Source organism: Cinclus cinclus, chromosome 7 (assembly GCF_963662255.1).
Source record: "Cinclus cinclus chromosome 7, bCinCin1.1, whole genome shotgun sequence".
Classification (NCBI taxonomy): domain Eukaryota; kingdom Metazoa; phylum Chordata; class Aves; order Passeriformes; family Cinclidae; genus Cinclus; species Cinclus cinclus.
The window spans coordinates 33824014-33848951 of NC_085052.1; the positions used below are offsets into that span (position 1 = coordinate 33824014).

General features: G+C 49.6%; 1 protein-coding gene across 1 annotated transcript in view; it reads right to left on the reverse strand.

The window, feature by feature from the left end:
- Window positions 1–24938, reverse strand: part of COL13A1 (collagen type XIII alpha 1 chain) — an 83729-nt gene that overhangs the window by 22694 nt on the left and 36097 nt on the right. The window contains exons 7-23 of the mRNA XM_062496204.1: window positions 22809–22844; window positions 21295–21321; window positions 20448–20474; window positions 19371–19397; window positions 19238–19264; window positions 18942–18968; window positions 15112–15177; window positions 11494–11610; window positions 11009–11050; window positions 10115–10141; window positions 9347–9382; window positions 8053–8115; window positions 7448–7474; window positions 3898–3942; window positions 2184–2216; window positions 1588–1614; window positions 993–1055 (exon numbers count right to left, since the gene is read on the reverse strand). Coding sequence (XP_062352188.1) covers window positions 993–1055; window positions 1588–1614; window positions 2184–2216; window positions 3898–3942; window positions 7448–7474; window positions 8053–8115; window positions 9347–9382; window positions 10115–10141; window positions 11009–11050; window positions 11494–11610; window positions 15112–15177; window positions 18942–18968; window positions 19238–19264; window positions 19371–19397; window positions 20448–20474; window positions 21295–21321; window positions 22809–22844 — 717 coding nt within the window. The remainder of the gene's footprint in view (window positions 1–992; window positions 1056–1587; window positions 1615–2183; window positions 2217–3897; window positions 3943–7447; window positions 7475–8052; window positions 8116–9346; window positions 9383–10114; window positions 10142–11008; window positions 11051–11493; window positions 11611–15111; window positions 15178–18941; window positions 18969–19237; window positions 19265–19370; window positions 19398–20447; window positions 20475–21294; window positions 21322–22808; window positions 22845–24938) is intronic.

Here is a 24938-nt window from a genome sequence, read left to right on the forward strand (position 1 = left end):
CTGGAGATTGCTGTGACCCTGAAGAGATGTTTCAAATGGAGCACCAGGGAAATGTGTGCTCTTAGATGCCATCCCTACAGCTCCAAGATTCAGCAACTTATACAGATTACACAGAGCAATTCAAACCCTCTTTCCCCCCACAGGTGCCCAGCTCTTTCCTGGAGCTGTGCTGCTGGCCTGCAGAGGGTGGTGCTGCTGTCAGAGCTCAAGGGCACGCATCTGACATGCAGGGGGCTTGCATCAATGCTCCAGGAGCAGACATGCACTGGTGGCTTCCTGGAAAATAATCTACTAGCAGCAATCTTTCAGTTAGGCAATTCTGGACTGCAGTGACCCTTTTCTCCAAGGTAATTTGGCTTCCAGCCACCTGAAAGCCACCCCTCACCTCCCCCAGCTTTATTTCCTTGCCAGAGCATGCACACTGCTAAATAAATGCTTCTCTCCCTGGAAAGAGAGAAAACATTTTCAGGACCTCATACCCAAGGAAAAGGTTTGGCATTGGAGGTTTCTGTAAAAATATAATTCCTAATCCCGACCCAGGGCTCTGTGGATCCCTAATTCCACCTTGGTGTTCCACTTTTCATTCACTCAAGGACTGTTTTGAATACACATGTCCATAAGAGCTACTGAAAACATCCTGTGCTGCCAGGACTAGGGTGCAAAGAAGTGGATTTCTTGAGGAAGGAGGTCAGATTACTGAATTGCTGTTTAGAGTGTTATTTCTGGAGTCAAGAGATGAGACACCATCCTTAATCATTCCCGGGACAAGACTACATCCCAGGCATCTCATGCTGCCCTGCCTGCCACCAGCCCCCACCTCCTGCAAGCAAACACACTTCACCAAGGGGGCAAGAGCCAGCAAAGGACACATAATCCCCTGCAAGCACGACAATGCAGCACACACACACGGCAGGCTCCCTCCCGGAGCTCCCGCTCGCAGGAACACAGCGCAGCTCTGCCAGGACACCCAGCCCAAACACGCAGTGTCCTACCCGCTGCCCCCTCTTCCCTGGCAAACCTGGGGGGCCCATCCTCCCTGGCACTCCAGAATCTCCCTTCGTGGGGAAGAAAAGAGACAGAGAACGTGTCTGTTAGACGGCTGTCACGGGCTGTAACACAACCCAGCGAGCCTCCAGCAAAAGGAGCCAGCTGCTCGGGCACCTCAGGAACTCACACTGCACTGCGACAGGGAGAGCACTCTGCAGGGACATGGGAAAGCTTCGGGGGGCACAGAAGTACTGGGAGGCAGAAAGATGGACAAGGGAAGGGGCAGAGGGAACCTACTTCCTAAGCAAAGTGTGCCCTGCTCTTGTGGAGTAGGGAGGAAAGGAGGAAGGCAGCTGGAAGGTATTCCCATTGGCACAGACGTGAGCAGGAGAATGGAAATATTTGCAGTATGGTCCCTGTCTCACTCGGTATCACTGTATCCTACTACCATTTTGCTTAGAGTGGCAGGTGCCATTAGGGCCTGGATTGGGGCACTGGGAAGCACACAGACATTCCTCAGCTCCCTCAGCTGCTCAGGGAGGGGGAAAATACACAAACCAACCAGAAGTGCAGGCTCAGAGCAAAACCTTCCTAGAGTACCTTTTCTCCTGGAGTCCCAGGCTCGCCCTAGTGAGAAAGAGACAGGAAAATAGAGTGAGAAGTCAATCACCAAGGGGAGAGTACAAATCCTCTTAGAGCTATCAGAGTGGGGAAAAGAACATTCATCTGTGGGGGTCTTGAGCTGGTAAGTAAGGGCACCAGAGTGCTTCAGCTGTGTATTTTTGTGCCTGGAATTCGTTTCATCTTCTTTAGCCAGCTCCCAGGCTGCCGTAAGAAACCACCAAAGCTCAGACTCACGGCTTCCACTGAAAACAGTGCTTGCAGACATTTACCAGATACAAAAGAGCAGAGCAAGACAAGACTCGGGCGCCGGCACAAAGGAATTTCTGCTCCTTGCCCTGTTTTCACAGGGAAAGAGCAAGGCTGAGGGTGCAGCCAGGGGAGGCTGTGCTGTGTTCCCCAGCCTCACTGCCGGGCAGCAGGGGTGAGGCTGGAGACAGGTCTGGTACCTCTGCCAAAGGCACGGCAATTCTGACATTTCCCATCAGTGGGAGCTGTCCGACCATTTTCCAGCGCCTTGCGCTCTCCCAGCTCCAGCCCGTGCCCAGCTCAAGGCACTGCAGTGCAAAACTGACCTTCATCCCTGCGGTGGCCATCCCAGGAGCGCCCTGGCAGAGAGAGGAAAGACAGCAACACCTTGTTAGAAAGTAACCCGACACACACTTATTTTAAAACGAAACGGTATCGGTCAGGTGAAACCAAAAATGCAAAAAATCCGCATCTTTTCCTCTCCTCAGCTCAGAAATAATGCTGGAACACCCCACAGCACACATCCTCATTCCCTGAGCAGCCGTCCACCCACGGCAGCGGCTCTGGGTTCCAGAAAGCTCTTCCAAAGGCAGGCTCCACGAGCACAACCCAGTTCAGACAAACGAATTTCCACCTCACCCCCACCGCCCCTGGTTTTAGTCCTGCAAGCGAAGCAAAGGCCAACAAGTAGAACAGTGTCAAATAACTGAGGAATGCAAAGACAGACCAAAGACCAAACCCCTGCCTCAAGGCTTGAGCCCAGCTACATCAGCTCAAGCATCCTGAGAAAGGCCAGCTCATACCCCAGAGCCTTGGTCTTGCTATTCCCCCTCAGTCTGTTTTTATCACAGAAGACAAAACGTTTCCAGGAGAGCTCTGAAGCCAGACACCTTAGGGGAAAAAACAGATTTGCCAGCACTGCAGTTCAGGTGCTATTCTGCAGCACAGAGCAAGCCGTGGAACAGCACAGGCTGCCCTGCCACCCGAGACAGGGGTCTGGGAGCCTCAGGAGCAGCTGCTCCCACTGGGACTGTCACACTTCCCTGGACAGCACTGATGCAAAAAGCAGGTCGTCCCTGTCAACCATCCACTCTGAAATCTCTGCATCCCCTGTGTTAGCATTAGTTAGAAAAGGTCCAGTTAGAAAAGGGAGTACGAGGGATAACTAAGGAGAGGGGAGGGAGCAAAGTGGTGTTAGAAGTTGGGAAATATGAGGTGTTGGGATGTAGCACATGAGGTAGTGAGGAGGACTGGGAGCCAAGTTCAAAGTGAAAAAAAAGCTTGGAAGAGTTCAAACAAGGAGGAGTGGGTAGTCAGAGAGCAGCAGGATCATACCTCTCAGCTTTCTGAAACAGAAATCAGGGACAAAAGCTAAAAAACACAAGGACAGAAGATGGAGATCAGGGATTCTATGCAATAAATGGGGGGTAAAAAGCATTCCAGATTGTCTCAGGGTCAGCAGGTTTTAGCAAACACCGGCTAGAGTCATGAAAGGGACAACATGCAGTGAGTGGCTTTGGGATGCCTGCTCCTCATTTTTTCAGCCAAAAATCAGTGAATGCAGATCATGTTATTTTCTAGTATTTACTCTTAAACTGCAGTCCACAGACATGCAGGGCTGCTCACACAAACTGATCCTGATTCATTGCTGCATTAGCCCAGGTTCCCACTTGGGCAGCCCTGCTTATCCCAGCTGGGCTAACACACATCTGCATCATCCACCTGGGAACCCAATTTACAAAACGCCAATTCCCTACAAAGCATCAGCAACTGGCTTCTCTCATTGGCATCAAGCATTAAGACCCTGATGTTGCAAGTCAGCATCAGGCCAGGCATGCCATTTGCTCTTTAAAACACTTCTTCCCCCACCACTGCCTTCACAAATTAGGCCCTGTATTTTGCAATTTAGAAGCATAAATAGTTCAGCTGAGGACAGTCACTGACTCACAGACACACACACAAATGCCTGTGCATCAGGGGCAGTCGAGTGCTACGGGTGAGATGGGGCAGACAAGCATCACTCCTCTGGTTACAAGGTACCTTAGAGCCATGTCTTCCTGGCAGCCCTGGCATGCCTCTCTCCCCCTGGAAGCAAAGCAAGACACACAGAGAAAGACAGCAAGAGACAAGAGATGAGTCCTCCCAGGGCTCCGTGAGGAGGGTCCAGGGCACAGGTGATGAGAAACCCTCCTGAGCAAGGTGAGGCACCGTTTTCCCCACCTGACTGTCCTAGCTGGGGCCACTTCCCATCAGTGGCACCTCTGAACTGACCCCACTGCAGTGCCACAGCCTCCATACCCTGCTGCCACATCCCATGTCACAGCACGCTGTGGGGCACAGGGAGGCACCCAGCCTGCAGCAGCTCTGGGGTGAACAAACCTATTTGGAGAGACAGATAATCCTAAGGTTGCTTTGTGCTGTTAGCCTGAATTTTGTCTGCTGATAACGGGAAAATGAAACATCGCCAGGCAATCTGCATACTGCTACTGTCGTTTTGTTCTGGGTGTTCAGTCCTTGGTTGGAAGAGCTATTTAGCAGGGATGTACGTGTACGCTTTTTTTTTAAAAAAAATAACTTTTTGTAGTTACAGCATCCTGTGAACTGTATTTTGTAAAACACTTTCTAGTATCATAATATACATGACCTACTGCATGCACCTTCTAACCTACACATCTTATGTAAAGCAATAATTAGGAATACTTCGTACTGGAGAATGTGGATCTCTCTTCTTTCAGCCATGCTCCCTGTCTTGTTTAAGTGAGACCCAGCAGGGAATGCTCTCTGGTGAGAGACACCCACCCTGCTTGTGGAGACCATCCCCATAGGGCAGCCCAGCCTGTGACAATAATTCCCCTTCCCAGAGACTTTCCTGGAAGAACCGCCCCCTGAAGAGCTGTTCATTATTATTTCACCCTGCAAAAGCAAAACCCCCTCGGTGAGAGGGAGCACGGGAACCCGCACAGGGGCACCTCAAGAGCAACCAGCCTGGGCTGTGTTTCCTGATGGCACTGGCACATCCCTCTGCACCGGCGGGACACACAGGCACTGGGGCTAACTGGAGAAGGCAGCAACAAACGAGACACTGCGCCACTGGAGAAGAGAAAGAAACCCAGCACCGTAGAAAAAGCAGGACAGACAACTCTCCGGGACATCTTTAAACCCTTAAGTGTTGGAAAGGCACTGAAGTACAGCGAGTACCCTCTGGGCTGCTACCTTTGTGATCCCCCGGTGCCCTCGGAGCTGCGCACGGTGCCGGGCACAGCACTAAAAACAGCGCTGGAACGGTGCAGCCGAGCCAGGAGCCGGGAAAAAGGCAAAACATCACAGCGCTGGAACGGTGCAGCCGAGCCAGGAGCCGGGAAAAAGGCAAAACATCACAGCGCTGGAACGGTGCAGCCGAGCCAGGAGCCGGGAAAAAGGCAAAACATCACAGCGCTGGAACGGTGCAGCCGAGCCAGGAGCCGGGAAAAAGGCAAAACATCCCGCCCGGCTCCCAGCTCTTCCCACTCCTCTTCCCTCCACGCAGAAGCCTCACACTCTCCTGTACCTGGTGTGAGCAGCTCTATCCCCGCTGGGTGCTAATGATGCCTCACGCTGATCAGCTCATTAGCTGCTGGTTTAAAGCAGACACCCTTCCCTTTTGCTCTCTGCTGTGAGAGGCAAATTATCAGGGCTTTATTGAGAAAAGCTGTGGGCACTTCATGGCTCTTTCCTCAGAGCCTTATCCTATGGATCTTTCAGGGGGGAAAAAAAAAGTAAGAAAAACATCAGTGAAACTGAATGTGACAATCTGGGGACACTCAAGTCAAATGTTCATTTAAGTGGCCCGGGTTGATTACATCACTGCCTAATGACCTTCATGAGACTCAGATTTAGGTCCTCACGTGATCAAAGTACAAATGGTGGCCACAGAAAAAAAACAGCTGAGAGACAATCTAGTTTGTGCTGCACCTGCCACTGGGTGAGGGAGAGGTGGTTAAATGAACAAGGGGTCTGTGTGCCACTAAGAAACCTCTTCAGGCCAGAGATATTCTTCACTGCCAGCCAAAGCAGTGATATTCCATGCGAAATTGGCTACTACAGCTAACCTATGAATCATTGTTTCTTCAGGGTTCCTCAAGGCAAAGAGAAGGTAAAATCTAGTCAAGGTAATTGGATCCAAAGCTAGAAGATTCAAAAGTCTCCTAGAGTCCCAATCAATCCTCCTAGGTGGGAGGACAACAGAAAGAAGCAATTTCCAAAGACAACAGATGCACGTGCTGTTGGATGCTCGGGAGCTGCTACTGGGTGAGGTCTGGCTGCTGATTTAAGAATGTGTGTGCACTTCCTTTTCAACTCCTCTGAGCAAAAAGAAAGGAAGTCAAGAGGAAAGTGACCTTGACAGTAACAAATGGCTGTTACTGTCAAGTAGCATGAAGAGCCGTCTAGTCCTTGTACATGGGCATGAGCAAAGCCTGCATTCCAGGGCCAGCAGTGAAACATGGGAGTTTAAGCAAGGACAAAACACAGCTTCTCCTTTCAGCCTTCTCTCCCTCCCAGGCCACCTCTGACTTCAGTCCTACAGTTCAGCTTAATGGGAAACCTGCTGTTGAGAGAGCAGCAAACTCCAAGCCGTTTGAAACATATCAGTTCTGGGTGCTATTCCACCTTCATTCACACAGGTGCAAACAGGAGCAATACCTTTGTGCCTGACAGAATTCCACTGATGTGGAGATGGACACAGGGAACCTTTGGACTCTACATGCACTGTAGTATTTCTGAGGAGGTAGTCTTCTTGTAGGAAGACAATCACTGTTGCTCTATTCAGCTACAAACCCAGAGCCAGAATTCCCAAAGAACATTTCTTTAAATTCCTTGGTAAGCTCTGAAGGGGCCTTTTCTCTCTTCAAACAGTAATCCACCCACATGGAAGAGATATAGAAAGTCTATGTGCTGCACGATAGATGAGCTGCATGCCACAGTCTAAATACTTGAAATGTACGTATCACAGTTTATGCCTTTCCAAATATTACAGGACCAGTCTTTCCTCAGGATGTCTAAGATGCATGGCATGACACAGTGTGCTCTGACTGCCATGAGCACTTGCCAATGTTGTAATGTTTTAAGCACGGTCTGCATTGAGTAATATACTTTAAATATATGGGTACAGTAAATTTCAGTCAAATAGATAACATCTGGGCAGAGACCATATGAGCCTGTAAAAAGTGTCCAGAAACAGACAGAAAAGCTGCTGCCAAACCTCAGCCTGAATCGTGGAGTTTGAGTGGATTTGATGCGTCAGCTAACCAGATTTTATGAGGAAACCCCAACCTAGCCCATCAAATAGAGAGATGTAACAAATCACCAGCAAGCTTCATAGTCAGAGAAATGCCTTTGGTAAGAATTAAATTCCACCAAAAGGATAAAGGCTGAGTTTATGGCCTGAGCTCGGAGTGCCTGTCTGTGGTTAATCAGAGCACAGATGTGCACTCCATCAAACACCCCACAGAGCTGCCTTGGACCCAACCTCCCCTTACAATCCATCAGCTCAAGGAGCAGCATCTCCCAGGTGATCTACCGTGTGTTAGAAAAACGTATTTGTCATGCCTACCTTTATGCCAGCATCCCCTTTTTCACCCTGCCCAGCAAAGGAGAGAGAAAGGGGGGAAACAGAGAGGGACAGTGAATATGAAGGGAAACCAAGCAAGCAGCTCAATTGTAACAGCAAGAGACAAAGTAGCCAAAAGAGAGGTGTGACAAATGCAACCCCAGCACTCTGGTTCTCCTCACAGCAACACAATACCAGTCAAGCACTGGCCACAGCCCCCCCTCCCCTCCCAGGGGTGCAAAGGCGCTTCAGGTCCTTGCAGTGGATGCTGGAGGTTGCCCACACTGAGGCACGTGGTAAGGCTGTGGAAACCATTCCAACATTTCATGGTCCAGAGCCACCCTCATTTTCACAGCCCTGGCGCAAAAGCCTATAAAGGCTGGGTCAGTTTAATTCTTTAATGGGGGACCGTGTAGGTCCAGGTCCAGGATAGCATGGAATCACCTTGGCCAACAATTGCCCAGATTCTTCACACGGGAGCAACTGTTCCTGTCTGCATGGTTCATTCCAGGCTCTAGAGAACTGTCTCCAGCCCCTGGCCTTGGATATGTCCTTTAGGACAGGCTTGTGCCACTCATCTGCCCCTACTGACTCGAGTTTTAGGTTACCTTGGGGCCAGAGGCTCCAGGGAGGCCACGGGCACCGGGCAAGCCTGACTCACCCACCTCACCCTGAGGAAGAGAAGAAAGGAAACAGTGGAAGAAGCAAACACAGCAGCAAGAAAAGGAGCTGTGGGATGCCAGAAAGGTGAGCAGAGGTGTTGAGAGGGATGTCCCACACCGAGGTGTCCCACACACACCAACCCACCCCGGGTCGCTGGGAGAGGAGCACCACTCAGTGTACGGAGTGTATGGAATGAAAGGAGCGGCCCCATATCCTACATCATATCCGAGTTAACAACTTTCCTCAACATGTAGCCTTCCTTTCCCTGCCCATTAGGATTTGGTCCCCTACATTCATCCATTTCTTCCAGCCTTCCCTGAGCAAGGTCACAGCCTTGGGCTCATCCTCCCAAGATCAGTGTGGGCTCTTTGCTCAGAAGTGAATTAGCCAGACAAGTTGTTTCATGTAAGAGGAGCTGGTAGGAGAGGCCCTCGCTGTGAGGTCGCTGCACACACAGAACAGGATGGGCTCCTAATGGAAAATCCGACGGTTCCCTGGGAGAAGTGGCAATAAATCGTGTCTGTCTGCAGGAGTGGGCTGTGGTCTGCAGGGGCTATAATTCCCACTTCCTGACATAACAGAAAACTTCTCCGTTTATACAGAGCTAATTAAAAAGCTCTCAGGTCTTGCCATTTTGCTTGCAGAGCACCCATAAAGCAACGTGGAGATAACAGGGGACACAGGATTCTTTCCTGATGGCAATATTTACCTTCCCCTTCTCCAGCTGACATCTCTTTAGCAGTATCTCCTCATTCCCTCTCTCCCGTTTGATCTTCCTTTGTGCCTTTCCCCTGTCTCTGTCTGTTCATTACGCCCTCCGGGCTTGACAACCCTGCTGTTTATCAGCTGCTGCTGAAGGCATTCGGGCATTGCCAGCTTCTGCCTTTTAACTCAGAGCAGGATTGACTCTTTCCTGCATCCCAGAGAGGGATTTGGCCCTTTCCAGCCTCCTGTATGGGTCTGGATGCACAAGAGATGCACTTCAGCCCAGAAGTGGGTGTAGAGAGGCACAGACACACAGGGAGATATTTATTCCATAGCTGCTGCAGAGATAAAGATAACTCTGGGCTCAGGCTCTCTTTACACACGTAACAGAAGGGAATCTGTGAGCCTGTTGCAAACCCAGCAGGAGCAGAGCTCCACAGGAGGCTCCAGCATCACCCATGGACCTTGACCCATGATTCCACAAAGCATCAGTGCACTTAATTCATCGAACAACACTGGAGCTTCCCTCCTTACCTTTCTGCCAGGGTATCCCTGAATCCCAGTGTCTCCCTGCAAAAGGCAAAAAGACAAAAGAAAGTGAGGCTTGGCCTGAGAGGGACAAATCTCTGCCCTTTTCCCTGGGGTACTGCTGGGATGGGAGAGCATCCCATGTGGAAAATTTGCCTTTTGTTCACAGTGATTCCACTGAGCTCCTGTCCCTTCAGGCCCACGGGTCAGAGCTACCCACACTGGGCTGAGCCCTGGCAGGAAAGTCCTGGCATACAGGTAACGTGTGCCAGCTCTATGCCCCAACTCCACGGTTCCTATCTCCTCACCCTGGCTACACATCTCAGATAAAAAACAATTAGTTTGGGTGGCTGCAGCTGAAAAACAACAACCGCCACCCCCTCCCTCGCACTTTGGCAAGTGAATAAATGGGAAACCGTGGCAGAGTTAACAATAGCATTGCAAAACCCATTCCTGAAGCACTGGGAAATGCTTTGAGAATGGAAGAAGCCAATAAAGCTGTGTGTGGCAAACAATTTTGCAAGATGGGCTGATGAGGCGTGCCTGGCTCAGTCAGATGTAACTCAGACGTGTCCCTGGATGAAACCCATGAGTCAGCACACGGGCCGGGCCCCAGGGGCAGTGCTGAGCTGGGTTAGGAATCTTTCTCAGCTATTTGATGTAACCTCTTTTACCCCTCCTCCATCCATCAAAATGTACACATCGGTCCTCGTCAGGAGAGTCCATCTCTGTTCATCATCTTTCTACACCTCTAAGTGAGGTGAGATGTCTCACCTTTGGTCCAGGAGGCCCAGGTAAGCCCTGTGGATAAAATCAAAACAGATACTGGGGTTGGAGGGTGTAAAAGTGTAGACACTACATGGACAGCAGGGTGATGGGGAGGATGATGGCTGGTTTGGTTTGAAACACCCCGTAGAATTTCACACTGGTGAGCTCAAAAATCCCCAATCTATTCTTCATGGAGATATCTTAGTCCATACACCCAAATAAATTCATGCCCATAGTGCTCCATTCCCCTAGGTTTGTTCTTGCTGAATTTGAAGACTAAAAAGCTGCTTGGCCTTATGCATTATGCTCCAGAATCTTTTCTTGTTTCTCTGGCTCTCTTGGGGAACTTGTTCCCAGCCCACTGCAGCTCTGGAGTAAATCAGGCATTTGCAGCTTCCTCTGGCAAGCTAAACAGAGAGAATATATTAACAAACAAACCACTTGTGTCTTTTAATGAGAAATAACCAAACAATTTACCTGATATGAACCATGAAGCATACCAGACATATGTGTGTGTAAATATAAATAAACAAAATATCTATGCAGGAGCTGCCTGTGAGTAAGCAGGAAAGGAAAACTACTCTAAATATGCTCTAATGACTATACCACCCTTGATGTTGCCTGCTTTGGCAATTCACCTGTTTAGCCATCCTGTCCTTGGCTCCTCAGAGAGAGATGAAGATCTCTCAGAGAGAAATGAGGATGCTTACAGGACCCCTGACCCCCGGATTATGTGTGGAGAGGTGCATTTGCCTCCAGGGACCAGACTTGTTTGTCCTGCTAGCAGGCTTTGAAAACTCTTTGAGACGGAAGCTCCTTTCATTCTGCAGTGGCTGCAGAGCCAGCACACCACATTTGCCCCTGCAGCTCCCAGGAACAGAGCTGGTTTCTGGTACCCACCTTTCCATCTCTGCCAGGCTTTCCAGGTTCTCCCGCTCTGCCCTGTTGCAAGAGAGAGGTACATTAGCAGCATTTTCTGTCCTCTGCCCTGCCATTCAGCAATGGCATTATTTTATAAACGGTGCTTCTGTTCCCACCCTCCTCGGCTGCTTGCTAGGACAAGGACAGGACTTCAAAGGGGTGACAGGGAGCACGACAATTACACCCCAGCGTTACTTCCTCCCCGGGGCCATCTGCAGGGGCTGAGGAGGAGGAGGAAATGAGCCTGGTGTCCCCCGCTGTGCGTCCAGATAGCAGCAGTGCCCAGTTCACATCTCTGCCTTCCTCCTTGCTCGGAACTTCTTCCTCTCCACACATCCACATTCTCTGCAAGCCTCCCCTCTGTGGCTACCTCAGCTGCGCTAGAAGCAACAGGGGCCAGAGGAAACAGCCTGTACCCTCGGGGATGGGGAAACAGAAGGATCTGGGCTTTGGTAAGGACTTACAGGGGGTCCAATTGGCCCAGGACGTCCTGGGATTCCTTCAGGTCCGGCTGGTCCAGCAGGCCCTGGGGGACCAGGGGGCCCCGGGGGACCTTGGATCCCCGCTTGTCCTTGTTCACCCTGCAGTTTGTAAAACAAGAGTTATCAGCAGACAGAGCAAACCCTTCACACCACCACCCCAAGGGCCCAAGGCAGGCCAGCCTGACTGAAGCAGAGGAGATAGAAGCAAGACCCAGGTTACTGCCAGGAGAAGTTTCCAAGAGCGATGGAGAGCCCTGCCGAGGACAGCTGGGCTGCCTGGGAAGCAGGAGCCAGCACCCAGTGGTTTGCGAAGACATCTGAGGTCACCTGGTCAGAGCTCCCTTCTAAAGGGATCTAGTGATGACAGAGCAGTCCAAAGAGACCATTTTCTTCATTGAGCCAGTCAAGTAAAATTTATGTGTCAAAGACCAACATCTCTTGAGTCTCTGAGGAGGCTTTCCAAAGCACTTGACAGTCACATGCGAAGCAAAGCCTCCCGTGATGACACTGGAGCTTCCAGGCAGAGCCGCAGTGTCTTACCTCAGTCTGTTTTTCCCCCCATACTATATTTGTTGGACAACTCTCCCTCTGTTTTGCCAAGGACCAAAAGTAGAAATGCCACAAACCCAGAAGAAAATAACACGATCATCATGGCATTCCTGGAGCCCACCCAAGGCAGGCCCATGTACACCAGGCAGAGCCTGTTTTTCTAAGATTTAACAAGGCGGTGCCTGCTGAGCCACCTGCCATTTTCAGCTCTCTGAAATGGAGCTGTTTGAGCCGGTTCCTCCCCAGGCCCCTCAGTGGCCACTCGGTGGCTGTGGCTCATGCCTCAGCAATGTCATCTGGCCCAAAGGACCTGGACGTGGCACCAAGCGGCACGGAGGAGACAGTGGGTTGGAAGCACCACATTTGAATACCAGACTGCTGATCTATAACTGATGAATCCACGTGCTCCTAGGGCACTGTGGCACCCCTGCTAAGCTGTTAATTTATTAGGCTTACCTCCCTAGATAAAACACCATGACAGCCTACTGCCAGTGATCCGATTTAAATCTGAAAAACTTTCCTTGGTGGATCCATGGGAAGCTAGCAACTGAACGTGTCTGTTTCTCAATTAAAAGTCAGTGGGTATGCAGTTGGGTCTCTGCTGCATTTATCCTCTCCACAGCCTTATACACTGGAGGAAAACACATGAAATCTGTCCCCTGCGTTCCTACCAAGTGCGCTGTTTATCCTGGCTGCCTTTATTAAAACATGCAGATACAGGGATGTTTGCTTTATTTAGAATGATTAATGAAAGTAATAAGCTGCAAATTTCATCCTTTCTGCCATGAGCTCTATTTAAAAGAAAATTTCCACCATGTGGGCCAGGCTCACAAGAAGCTCGGTCATATGTGGAGCGACAGCCCTTTTCCTGTGTCTCACCGTCCAACCCGCAGCCCACGCTGGGAAGCCTGCTGGGCCAGGCATGAGGGGTGCCCAAAGTGCATCTTCATTCATCCTGTGGTCCTTGCAAGGGAATGCAGGTTCTTTTCTAGGCTTCCTTATCCTCCATACTCAGTGCTGTTGAACTGTCCTCGTAAATGGTCTCATAGCTTCTAAATATGGAAGGTGATTTGGATATAATGATGATGTTGGGAGGACACTGGAATATATTTCTAGATGTCCTCTTGCCTTGACCTCTCATTCCAGCTTCAAAGACTTCCACTGCATCTTACAACACCCCCAGCATGGGTGCACCGTGGGAAGGCAAAGGGGGCTTTGACCATCTCACTTTGGCACTCTCTCCTCTCTTCTCACCTCAGCTGCTCTCTGCCAGCCCCCAAATTTATGGCAGTAAAACACAGCATGGTGCTGGAATGGGGTGCTGGTAGGGGACAGGGAGCTAGGCAGAGCAGGAGCCCTGCCCCAGCACAGGGAGTGGCTGGAAGGAGCTCACCCCAAGTCTAGTTTGCATCACCCTCACTTTGCTGTCTTGGGCACAGCAGAATTTGTCTAGGCATGTGCCCATCCTTGCAGATCCCTAAACACACGAAGTGTTATTACCACATCATTATAGTCTCATTAATTTGTTCAGCACAAAGGACCCCCACAGAGCTAAATGGACAGTAAGTCCATACAGTAAGTGGATACAGCAAGTGGGACATCAGGTGTCATTTTCCTCAGTTGTCATTCTGTATTTTTAGCTGTCTGGAACTACTTTTCAGTTCTTTTAAACGCCAGCCAGCCACCCTGACTGCACCCCAGCAATGCAATGCTCAGCCTCCTCACAGAGGACCCCACTTGGCCCCAGCCCTTGGGCAAAGCACTCTTGCTGATGTGCTCAGAGTTAGCAGCAGGATTTTCCTCCCTTCCAGGTGCTGGTGTTAACATCCATTTTGCAGCCTCACTGTTTTTCTTAGTATTCATATGGTGGGCTCCTGGAATTGCCTGGTGCTGGCAGATCTGTAGGAGCAGACCACACCCTGTTGCATTTAGAGGATGAGTACAGCGAAGGCAAAACAGATCACAGAAAAACTCTCCGGTGAAATTTTCTTCTGCGGACAGAGGGAATTTGCAGCCCAGGCTGACGACAGGATGTAGGGCAGCTATTCAAGTTTCCCACTTCATCCTGGAGAGGAACTTCAGCTTTCAAAGCCTTCCCAAGAGGTCAGTCCTTGGCCTGGTTCTCCAGACTGTCAACTTTGAAGGGCAAACAGCGCAATCCGTGGGGTTCTGTGTGGTGCAAATGCTGAATCGATAGAAACTGAACTGAAACCACGGGCTCAAGTGGTAAGGTCAGGATTTGCCCAGCACTGGGCAAGGACCAGGCACCTCATGGTGAAGGTCTCTTGCGTCCTGCAGCTCCCTGCTGGCATCCGACTGTCTAGACAGGCAGCAGGGTGACAAAACCCAGCCACTTCATAGAGAGTGCCCAGCACACTTCAGCGGGGTAATTGCAGCAGTTTGTCCACACAGAAAAGCTAATTCTGATGGATGGAATGAGGGAGCATAAAGTGGGCTCATTAAAAGCCACATGAACTCTGACTATGGACACTCTAATTCACTATTCATATGTCCGTAATTCACTTTATGAATTCATTCCCAAAATAAACTAAACATGAATTATGGCCCTGGAAACCAAAATAAATGTGTTTACACAAAGATTTAATGTGATCTAATGAAACCATTCTAAGAGCTTATTTAAACACATTTCCCCGAGTGCCTCAGACTAGACTAGCCCTTAGAAGAAGCGTTTGCCTATTCATTCATCTCAGTTAAATTTCACAGACAGTATATGTATTTCAGCAAGAGGGTTCCAAACTCTTCTGGAGATTGAATATGCAAGAACTGACTCCTTTAGGGAGGAGGCTGCTTGTCGACAGCCCCAAGAACAGCTTCATGGCCCATTTCTTTTAGTTCAAAAAACTGGATTCACTGCATTTCTTTTTAGCAACATTATCACATCAAAGATTTCCTCCGCTTTAAAGAAAATCCCTCAGCTCTGCCTGAAACTCTTGGAAAGCCCTCTGTAGGGGAAGAAAGACAAGTAGCAAGCTAATTAATGGCAAGCATTGGAATAAGCTCAGAAACAGGCAACAAGGAGGAGAAGTCTACCTGGAAAGTGCGTCTCTTTATGACCGGAGGTGGAGCCAGCCGCACTGAATTGAGGAGAGGCAGCAGCTGAAGAAGATCAAACCAGAAGGTCGCAGGGCAAAGGAGGCCATTAGGGTACCAAGAGTCAGAGAGAGCCAGGGGAGAGAACAGAGAGAAGGGGAACACAGAGATTGCCATGAAAACGAAGCCCGGCGTGAGAGCAGGGTGGGTACCTGCTGGCAGACCTCTGAGCTCCTCCGTGCTGCTCACAGGGGCACCCAGCAGGTGCCAGCCTGGCAGGTGTGGGGTGCCCGCTCACCATCCCAGTGCTCCCACTGCACAGAGCTGTCACAGCTTCCTCTGCTGGGAAACAGAAGCTACCCAGGGGATCTTTGACCCAGCTCTGCTGATCTCATAAGGAAGTGCTCACTGCAAGACATCCCCTCACTGGCTCTGCTAGGGTGTCCGGCAATGGGATTGTTTCTCTTAACTTCTCATCATCATCAGATTTGGGACAACTATCAGAATTACTATTTCCTCCAAGTTTTCCAAGCAGAGTTTTCTAGTTCTTTTACAAGAAACCCAGTGTATCTCCAGGTCTCACCCTTCCTTCAGGTGTGGAAGGGGGTGGGAGAAAGGGGGCTAGCTGGTGTCAGCACAGAGGTCCTGGCCTGGTTCACTTAACTTGGCAGACACAAGCACCATGGCCAAGGGAGAAGACCAGGCCTTGGAGCTGGACACCAAAGCACGGCATTGCCTTGGCAGCCTGTGCTTTGTTTTTCCTCGCTCAACAGTATCATCAACTTCTGACTGCTTATAGCCAGGAATGCTGCCTTAGGGCACAAAGCTGACCCGGACACACAGAAATCAAATGCACTAAAGCTCATGAGCATTTGTTCATCCTTTTGCTGTATCCAGTTTCCATTCGTACGCATGCTGCTGTCAGCCTGGCACCCACCATGCCGGCTCCAGGCCCAGGAATGCTGCTCTGGCCTGATCCACTTTCCTGTTCCTATCAGTTTTCCATTGAAGTTGCTCTTGATTTACATAGGGAGAAGCAGGAGAGCCTTTCTGTGCTCAGGCACAAAAACGTGCCCACTTGTGACACTTCCCCACGTGAACTGTGTGCTCAGATCCCAGAGGTGTGCCTGCAAGGTGTCCCACCACAGAAACCATATACTTCCAAGCAGCACATTTTATTCCCTTTAAACATTGTCCTTTGTGTGTGCAGTGAAAGCAAGGACCCAGTCCTGTTGCAAAGAGAAGTGGTAACCCAATTTTGCAGCATCACGATCAGGTGGTTGTGTTCAAATGCACTGATCCAGACAGCCACAAGCTGTCACTCCAAAAGCAGAGCTGCTGGAAATTCAGCTGGGCTGATATTATCCAAAGGCAAACCTCCCCTTTCTACAAGACAGTGCAGGAGGCCCCTTAGCTCAGGAGAGCCAGCTAAGCTGGCTTTGCCTGGGTGTTCAAGTGCTGAAGGGTATCTGAAATACTACACAGCTTGCAGGGAAGGTGATGGAGGGTGCTGGAAAGGATAAGGAGAGGAAAATGGAGAGAACCAGTCTTAAAAACAGGCCAGACAAGACCCTGCAATGGCTTCAGGTGCAAGCGGGAGGGTTCAGAGAAGAAATCTGAAGGCACTTCCACCCAGCTCCTGCCCTGCCCCCTCTGCGTTCCAATGGGAAGCTTTTTCAGAAGGCAGCATGCAATGTTGGATCTGCACCCTCGAGCCTTTGCATCAGAACTGGGTCCCTTCAGACCACTCCCCACAAACCTTCAGAGTAAGGATCTGGTTAGAGCGCAGGGCTGCAAGTGTGGTACTTAGGTACTCCTGGGGAACAGTGAACACACATGAGACAAACGGGGTCAGTGAGACAAACAGCATTTCTCAGAGCAAACGCAGCATGGCTGCTCCCCCCCCTTCCACTGAGTGGCACTTTGCAGCAGCTTGAGTGCCCTCTCACCCCGAATGGGCAGCCCTGGTGCATGGGATCATCCCTCACAGCAGTGCAGGCCACACAGACTCGTACAGACACAAAATTAGGAAACTGCAACAATAGCCACGGCACATATCCTAACCCCGCATTTCCTTCCTAAGAAAACAAGTATGAAACAAAACTGAAACAACATCCCCGGTTTGTCAGGATGCTGGTATTCATTTCCTCACCAGAACATCTGACAAAAAACCTTATCAAACAGAAAAGCAAGAATAAATTGCAATTCGGTCAGCAGCGTCGCCATTTTGCAACAAGGCCCATCCTAATTTTCATTCAGGGAGGAAGAAAGACAACTGCACCTCTGCTGGCTGGTCTGAGCCTCTGGCTCCCTGAACTTGCAGTTCAGGACAGCGTGTCCTCGAGTTGATCTGAGGACAGTCACCCTTCCCGTGAGCATGTCTCAGCCTTGAACAACTCATGGGCTTTTTATAATGCCGAGCTTGGTGCCTCATGAGACCAAAAGTATCTCCATGAGAGGCAAGGAAACACCGCCAGGATGTGAGGCTTTGTACTCAACCCTTCCCTACTGCCACAGCCCTGCAGCTCTTCAGTCACCCTGCAACCCCGACCCACCAAACCAGTGTGTCTCTGCCCCAAGGCTATTTCCAGGGATGCACCAGCTCCCTTCTCAGTGCTGCTCTGGGTCCTGCCACAGCTTTTCACCTTGAGCACTGGGCACAGTCAGAGACAAGGGCTTTAACAGGAACTCAGGACACTGCTCCGGTGACCAGTGTTGTTGGCTTCTTTTCAACATAACAATCTAGTGAGCCGGCTCACTAAATAAACACAGCTGACCGGCTGTTATCGAACGGGGCACTGGCACTTACCCACGGCCCCCTTCTCCCTTGCTGCCAGCCCAGCTCTCTCTCCAGTGGCTCTGCTGCTCCAACCCTGCTCCCTCCGGGCCAGGGACCAGAGCCCAGCTGATTATCCAGAGGCCCATCAAAAATAAACAGAAAGCTCTTAAGCTTGTCTCCCTGTACACCCAGATTACAAATTCCAGCCACTTCATATGATGTCGTTCCAATGCATTTCCAGTGGATTTTCAGCACTCTGGTTGTTTTTAGAACTGGTTAGATCCCCTCAAACCTCGTGATGTTCTCCCTCCGCTCTTGGCTGCAGCACATGCTGGCCAGGCCAAGACAAAGGGGCAGGTGGAGCAACATCCTGGCTTTCATTAAACTGGCATCAACCCTCCCACTCAGCCTCCTCCTTGCAGGGAGAAAGTCCACCAGGCTTGGGGACCAGCAGGGGAACCAGCTCGCTGGGGACCTGACAGAGAACCGTGGCCAGGGGTGCAGGGTGTCCCTCAGGCAAGGAGCACAACCCTTCTCCTTGTCTCTATGCAGGGATGGCACCAGCATGAGGGAGAAGGAAAAGGGAGGAATGATGACAATTTCCCCCAGGTCTTCAAATCCCACAGTGCTCCCGGCCACACAACCAGAGCAGAGGCTGTGGAAGCAGAATGGAGCCAGTGCAGCAGCGTGGGTGGGTGACCTCCACCCCTCCAGAACCCCCGGGTTTCACCGGGTTTTAGGGTGAGGATGTGGACCTTCCCCTCTCCAGCACAAAGCACAGGAGGCTCTCCAGGAGGCAGAATTGACAGCGGCTATCTAGGGGTCAGCGCCGGTGGGCAGGAGCAGACCGGAGAACCAATATCCCTCCTGGAAAAACTTATCTGCTGCTTTTCTGCGAAACACATCAATCAGCCAAGCACTGCCCTGGGGGTCCAGATGACGCTTCTTGCTAATGAAACGATCTCTACTTCCAACAAAAAGCCATTCAAACGAAGGAGGATTATCATGCGGGAAGGCACGGGGAGAGAGGATAATAACGCTAATGACTTACCCTGTGCGGGTACTCTGCACACTGACCCTGTGAAAGAAGGGGATTAAAAAGGAAAGAGTTTAAACCACAGAGGCCACCAAAATAGGCACGCAGGGTCGGATCCAGAAGGTGTAAATCATTGTATCAAACTCAGTGCAGTTATGCCAATTTGCAGCCCATAAGCACCCTGCCTCCTGTCCCCATCCCCTGAGCCCTCTGCTCTTGGCACGCCTCACTCACAGTCAGATCAAGCAGCACCAAGTCCACCAGGTCCCTTCATCTCTTTTAATTTCCAACAAGACCCCCATGGAAATTACCTTCTCTCCTTTTTGTCCTGGGGGTCCCTACAAAAGAAAAGTGATCAAAGAAGGCCTCAGTAAATGAAGGAGTTCAGTGAATGCAAGGGGAAAGGGATTAGGGGGAGAGATGGGATAGGGATGAGATACTTACGGGTTGTCCCCTGGGACCTGCAGCACCCTTTAAAGAAACACAGAATTTAACATGGAATGGGTTTCCATTTACAGTGACAAAAACACAGTGTATGGAGTAAGTGAAAAACTGAGCTTTTAGAAACAATCGTGAAGAGAATTCCCAAGAGAGACTCGGGTTCTTTTTGTTACTCTGGAGGAGTGAAAATGCACACATGCTCTGGCTGCACCACGGGGGGGAAATATTAAAAGGAGAGGGGAAAAAAATCATCAGGAAAACACACCCTTATTGTTCCCAGGACCTCAGCTGACAGCGAGTCTCCTCGGCCGACGCACTGGGATGGAACCAGAAGCAGCCAGGACTGAAGCCTGAGCTAGGATTGTGCAACAGGGGAGTGGGGAGGGGGATCTTCAACATGTGCTTGCCAGAGGGCTTTACTGACACTCAGGCTCAAAAAACAGAATTACAGAATTAGCAGAAGAAAACATTCAACGCTTCAGCGAGCGAAGGCGACTACGGAGCCTCTCTCTTGACACGCTCGTATTTGGGGCTTCATCATCAGAGATGTCAAGAGGAACAAGACAGCATTTGGGCTTCCATACAGTGCAGTCTAAGTTTATCATTTTCAACCAAAAGCATTTTAGTATGATGCACATGTGAAACAGAGCTTCAAGGGGCGGGGAACCGCATTTAATACAAAAATATGCTTTTTTTTTTTTTGGTTGTTGTTAGATAAGTTGAAAGCTGCCAGATGGGTTTTCAGAAATCCTTCCATCAACTTTTACTTGTCCTGTGAGGCCAACCACAAAAAATGTCAGCTCCCAGAATATATTTAAAGAACATAATTGCTAAGTGCAAGGAAAACACATCTCATGTGTAACTAGAGAGTTGCTGTTGTGACATGATGAATATGATAGCCATAATGCAAAAATTACAGACATGCATCCCAGCACTGCTATTATGAAGTTACAGAATTAGGGATGCAGCTAGTGCATCAGCTGAGGTAAGATTGCTACCCTGCCCATGAGCTTGTTTCCAGCTGAGGCACAACATCATTGCAAACCAGCCCACCACCCACAGACAAACATGTATTTTTACCATCTCTCCCTTCTGTCCAGGATGGCCCTGCAAAAGAAAGGAAACGCACATCAGCTTTGGCCACTGCAGACTCTAGATAATGTTGATTTAACAGCTTCTGCTGAGTGAAGTGTGTGTCCCCAGAGCAGCACAAGAAAGGTGCTGCTGCATCTCTCTTGGGGGTGAAGTTCCTCATGGCAAAACCAGGTCCTGCTGCAGGAAATTAGAAGCCAGAGGTATGTGCTACCAGCTCCTTCTCCATTCCAGCACTGGAGGATTGTGGTGGGGAACCTGGCTGCTCCATGGAGCTGTGGGTTTCACATCCACTGCATTCATGGAGAAGTGGTTCATTTGTGCCCAACTCTCCAAAGGATGGGAAGAACCTTGGGCTCCTCTAAGGAACTCCAAATCTCTAAGGACAGCATGGAGGTCTCACAGAGGTCTTTAGGATCCTTCCCTCCTCTCCTGCAGCTCTTTTCAGTACAGCAGCAAAGAGAAGGAAGCTGTTGGCTAAGGCAGAGGGCTGATACCTCGGGGATCTGCTGTGCCTGTCTGATTCTGGGTGGGAGTGCCTGCTAAGGCTTTCCCTGCAGCAGCCAGACTGCTGCACTTGTGAACTCCTATTTTACAGATTTACCGAGAAAGGAACAGGCCATACTCTGACTTCCTTAATCTCCCAACTCCTGCATCTCCCCCAAGGCATCTTGGGCATCCTTCTGCCTGCCAACCTCCTACTTTTCTTTTAAGCCTTCATGTGCATGACATTGCAAAATAATCCCCTTAAAACATATGGTGTGACACACAGGCTGGCAGCACAGTGAGACCTAGCAGGAGGCAGGGCAGGAAGCCTGCAGAGCTCTTTGCTTACCGGTTTGCCATCCAAGCCAATAGGGCCCTGAAATAAAAGAGGGAAAACGATGAGAAATGCTTTCCCTGGGGTGTCTGTCCATCTGCCCCAGGAAGCACCATGTGCCACGAGACTGCACGGGCTGGGGTGACTGTGAGGTGACTCCCTGCCCTCCTGTCCAGCCCTGGCAGGTCTCTGGTCCCTGCCTACCAGCCCAGATTTCAGACTGCTTCAGCGGGGACCGGCTCACTGCCAGCATATTTCAGCAGCAATGCTGGACACAGGAATAGAAGCAAGGAGGGATTCATAGGAAGTTTGCAAAAAAAAAAAAAAATCTCAGAATTTAAAATTTTACAGTGTTTCAGTAAAGTAGTTGAATACCAGCGTTTTTCGCAAGACAATGATTTAAAAGGGCGCCTACCTTTGGGAGAAGAGGAATTTTTGGAAATGATACAATAAAAAAAGTGTCCCAGGGAAGAGGTGACATACAGCTCAGCACATGCTGAAGGTACTGTCTGATGAGAAACAGGCTCTGCCGAGCTGCCTCACCCAGCACTTTCTCATGAGCTGCGCCGATTTGTTTTCTGCTCCTCCAAAAGCCAAGAGACCACGAGGGCCTGGAGAGATCTGCTTCTCCTCAGCCCAGGGGCAGCTCACAGCCCTGCTTCCCACCACGGGCAGAGCCACAGAGCCCGCTCAGGCAGCTCGGATGCTGCCAATTCCTCCCACCTTCCAGTGAGAGTCTCCCCTGCAGACCTGCTCTGGCACATCCAGTGTCCTGGAGCAGCAGCTGAGCTGCCTGGCAGGAGCAGGGATGTAGGGGGTGACTGTGTTTGCCTCAGGTCTCCTAGCTGTCCAGGGTAAATGCATAAATGAATAAATAGCAACTGTTCGAGCTCTTCAGCAGCCTCGGTGCTTCAGAGAGTGCTGCCAGCAACTGTTGGACTGAAATGAAATTTGCTTTGTCCTCTCCCGGGTATAATCTCTGTTCCCTTGCAACTGTGCTGGAGAAGAATTCCTCTTCATGTCTTGTGTCCTTTCCCTTTGGCATGACCAGGGTGTTCAGTCTAGCACAGTCCCCAGCTGACCCTCAACAGCCAGTTGGATCCCAGGCACTTGCTGATATTGGAATATCACCTAAAAGCTCAATTAAAGTCGGAATTTCCCCTACCTAGGCGTTGTTTTCTTTGTTTGGGATGGGAGTATTTCTTAGGGTGGTTTTCTTTTACCAACCAGATTTGGCTTTAACTATGTTATTTTAACACTTGGGGCTTTTTTTATTTTTAAATTAATTTCCTTTCAGAGTTATGTGGTTTGGGTTTTTTTGGTTTTTTTGTTTTTTTTTTTTTCCCTCCCTAAGTATCATTTAAAAGAAAGAAAAAAGCAGAAAAACAAATGAAGAAAAAAATGCTTTTTCCAGTGATATCAGATCAGGTCATTGGTTTCAGGAAGAAATGATGAGATACAGCAAGCACTTATGAGGCTTCCCAGTAATATCACACATCCGTACCTCATAAATTAAGAGTTACACTTACCGGGAATCCAGGAAAACCTCTTGTTCCAGGCTGTCCCTGGGAAGGATGAAACAGAGACGGCACTTTAGAGGAACTGAAATGAATTTTGATGGATCCTAAATCCTCTCTACAGAGCCTTTCCTCCAGCCTCTGACCAATTATCCTACAACTCTCTGAAGAGATACCCAAGTCCCCTCCAAGGGGAAAGTGTCTTGGGAAGGAGGGGAAATCTCTCATCCCCTCTCCAATTTGTACAGGGCCAAGAAAATGCTGGAGCAGCTCCAGTTTGGATTGCAAGCAGTTTCCTTGAAGTCTCTACATTAATTAAATGGGTGTCCCTAGCCCATATGTTAGGTTTTTGGAGTATATTCCAGAGGCTGAGCTCATTTTATGGCAATTCTTGCTGCCATAAACCTGAGATGTTTAATGCAGGGTGCTGCTCTGTGCAAGACAAGCCTTGCAGGTCATTGGTGTCTAAATGGAACCATCCCTTTCCTCCTCCCCTCATCTTATGTCCCAGCTCATTCATTTTCCTCACAAATAATTCTGGAGATTTTTTTTCCTTTTTTTTTGTTTGTTTGGTTGGTTGGTTGGTTTTTGGGAGTTTTTTTTTTGTTTGTTTTGGGTTTTTTGGTTGTTTTTTTGGGGGTTGGGGTTTTTTTGGTTGCTTTCTTTCTTTTTTCCTCTGAGAGGCAAGATAAAAAGGAGAGTTAGGGCATGTGATGAGAGGAACATGAGCACCAAGACTTTTCCCCCACCCCTTCCTGGCTAGCTAGCTATGGCTACCAGTTTGGGACCAGGTACAGCAAACACTGGCTTGGGATGTGTTTGGCAGCTTCTTCATCCCCTAGTTAAGAACACCAGAAAAAGAGAAAATGTCCTGGCTGTTAAGTTTTCTGAGTTCTTCAATTTTTGGGGCCTGTGACATCCCAGGTCACAATTGTTCTACCTCTGTTGGTATCCAGGAAAGATACTGCTTCACTGAAGGATTTTGCAGTCTGTTTCCCAAAAAAAGAAGAGAGAGACTCAGTGAAGGTTTACCCTTGCAGAGGATGGGCCCAAATAGCCTCTTTGCAGGGCTTAGGGATGCCCCCATCACAAAACCCCTCACGTCGCACTGAAGAGTTCTGGTTTTGTATGCAATGCTAGCAGGACCTAATCACATTTGCAGTTTCTTCAGTTCTGCGAAGTTGAACTTGGTCAGCTCTGCTTTGCAAGATACACACAAAACCACCTGGCCCTGTTGGCCAGTGACCAGAAGGGAACACAGGTTATAAATTAAAGGATCTGTCCACCGCTGGCTTCTGAAAAGGCAAGAAGCAAGAAGAGCCTAGCCAGAATTCATTAATTTTGGTTCCCTGTTGGACACCTCCCTGACAAAAAGTGCTAAAAAAAGAATTAGGGAGAAAAACCTGGAAGTGGTGCAATTTGGCTTCCTCTGTAGACTACAGACTGTTGCCTCTTTCTCCTTGGAGGACAGCAGAATGATTTGCACGGTATCACGCCAAGACAACAGTTCAGCAGCGAGCGATTCCAAGAGACTGTTTTTGTTGGGTGGCTGGTTTTCCTTGTCTCCTTTTTAAAATGTTGATTGCATGAAGTATGTAATCCCTGGAGCTGCCAAATCATGGAGACCGTCTGTTTCTGCCACTATCAGCGCACTGTCCCTCTCTGGCCAGGAGTTAAGCAGCTCTGAGCTCAAGCAAAAACTTCAACCCCCAAACAAAAATCTGGAAACTATTTGTCATCCCACATCTTTCCGAGTGGCCCCTTGGCCAGGATTTCCGTGTTTGTCTTCAGTGCTCAGCCATCCTTCTGACCTATCACCAGCTCCCCAGGAAACTGGGATCATCTTCACAGTAGGCTTTGCAGGGGGAAAGTGTGGAATTGGGCCAGTCCTGGCACCTCAGGGCTTTGACTGGTGTAGGCAAAACTCCATTTTAGATACCATTTGCCATCTATTTTTTCTGCTGCTATAAAGATACAACGTGTTCTGCAGTTTCCCAAACAGCAGCAAAGGCAGCAGTACCAAAGCAGAATTGTCCTGCAGCCCAGGCACATGTTCTTCAAGAAAACTGTGTCCTTTGCAGGGCATACATGGACAGGAATTGATGCCTTTTCACTCTGATTACTATAATTACATTGCTCAGA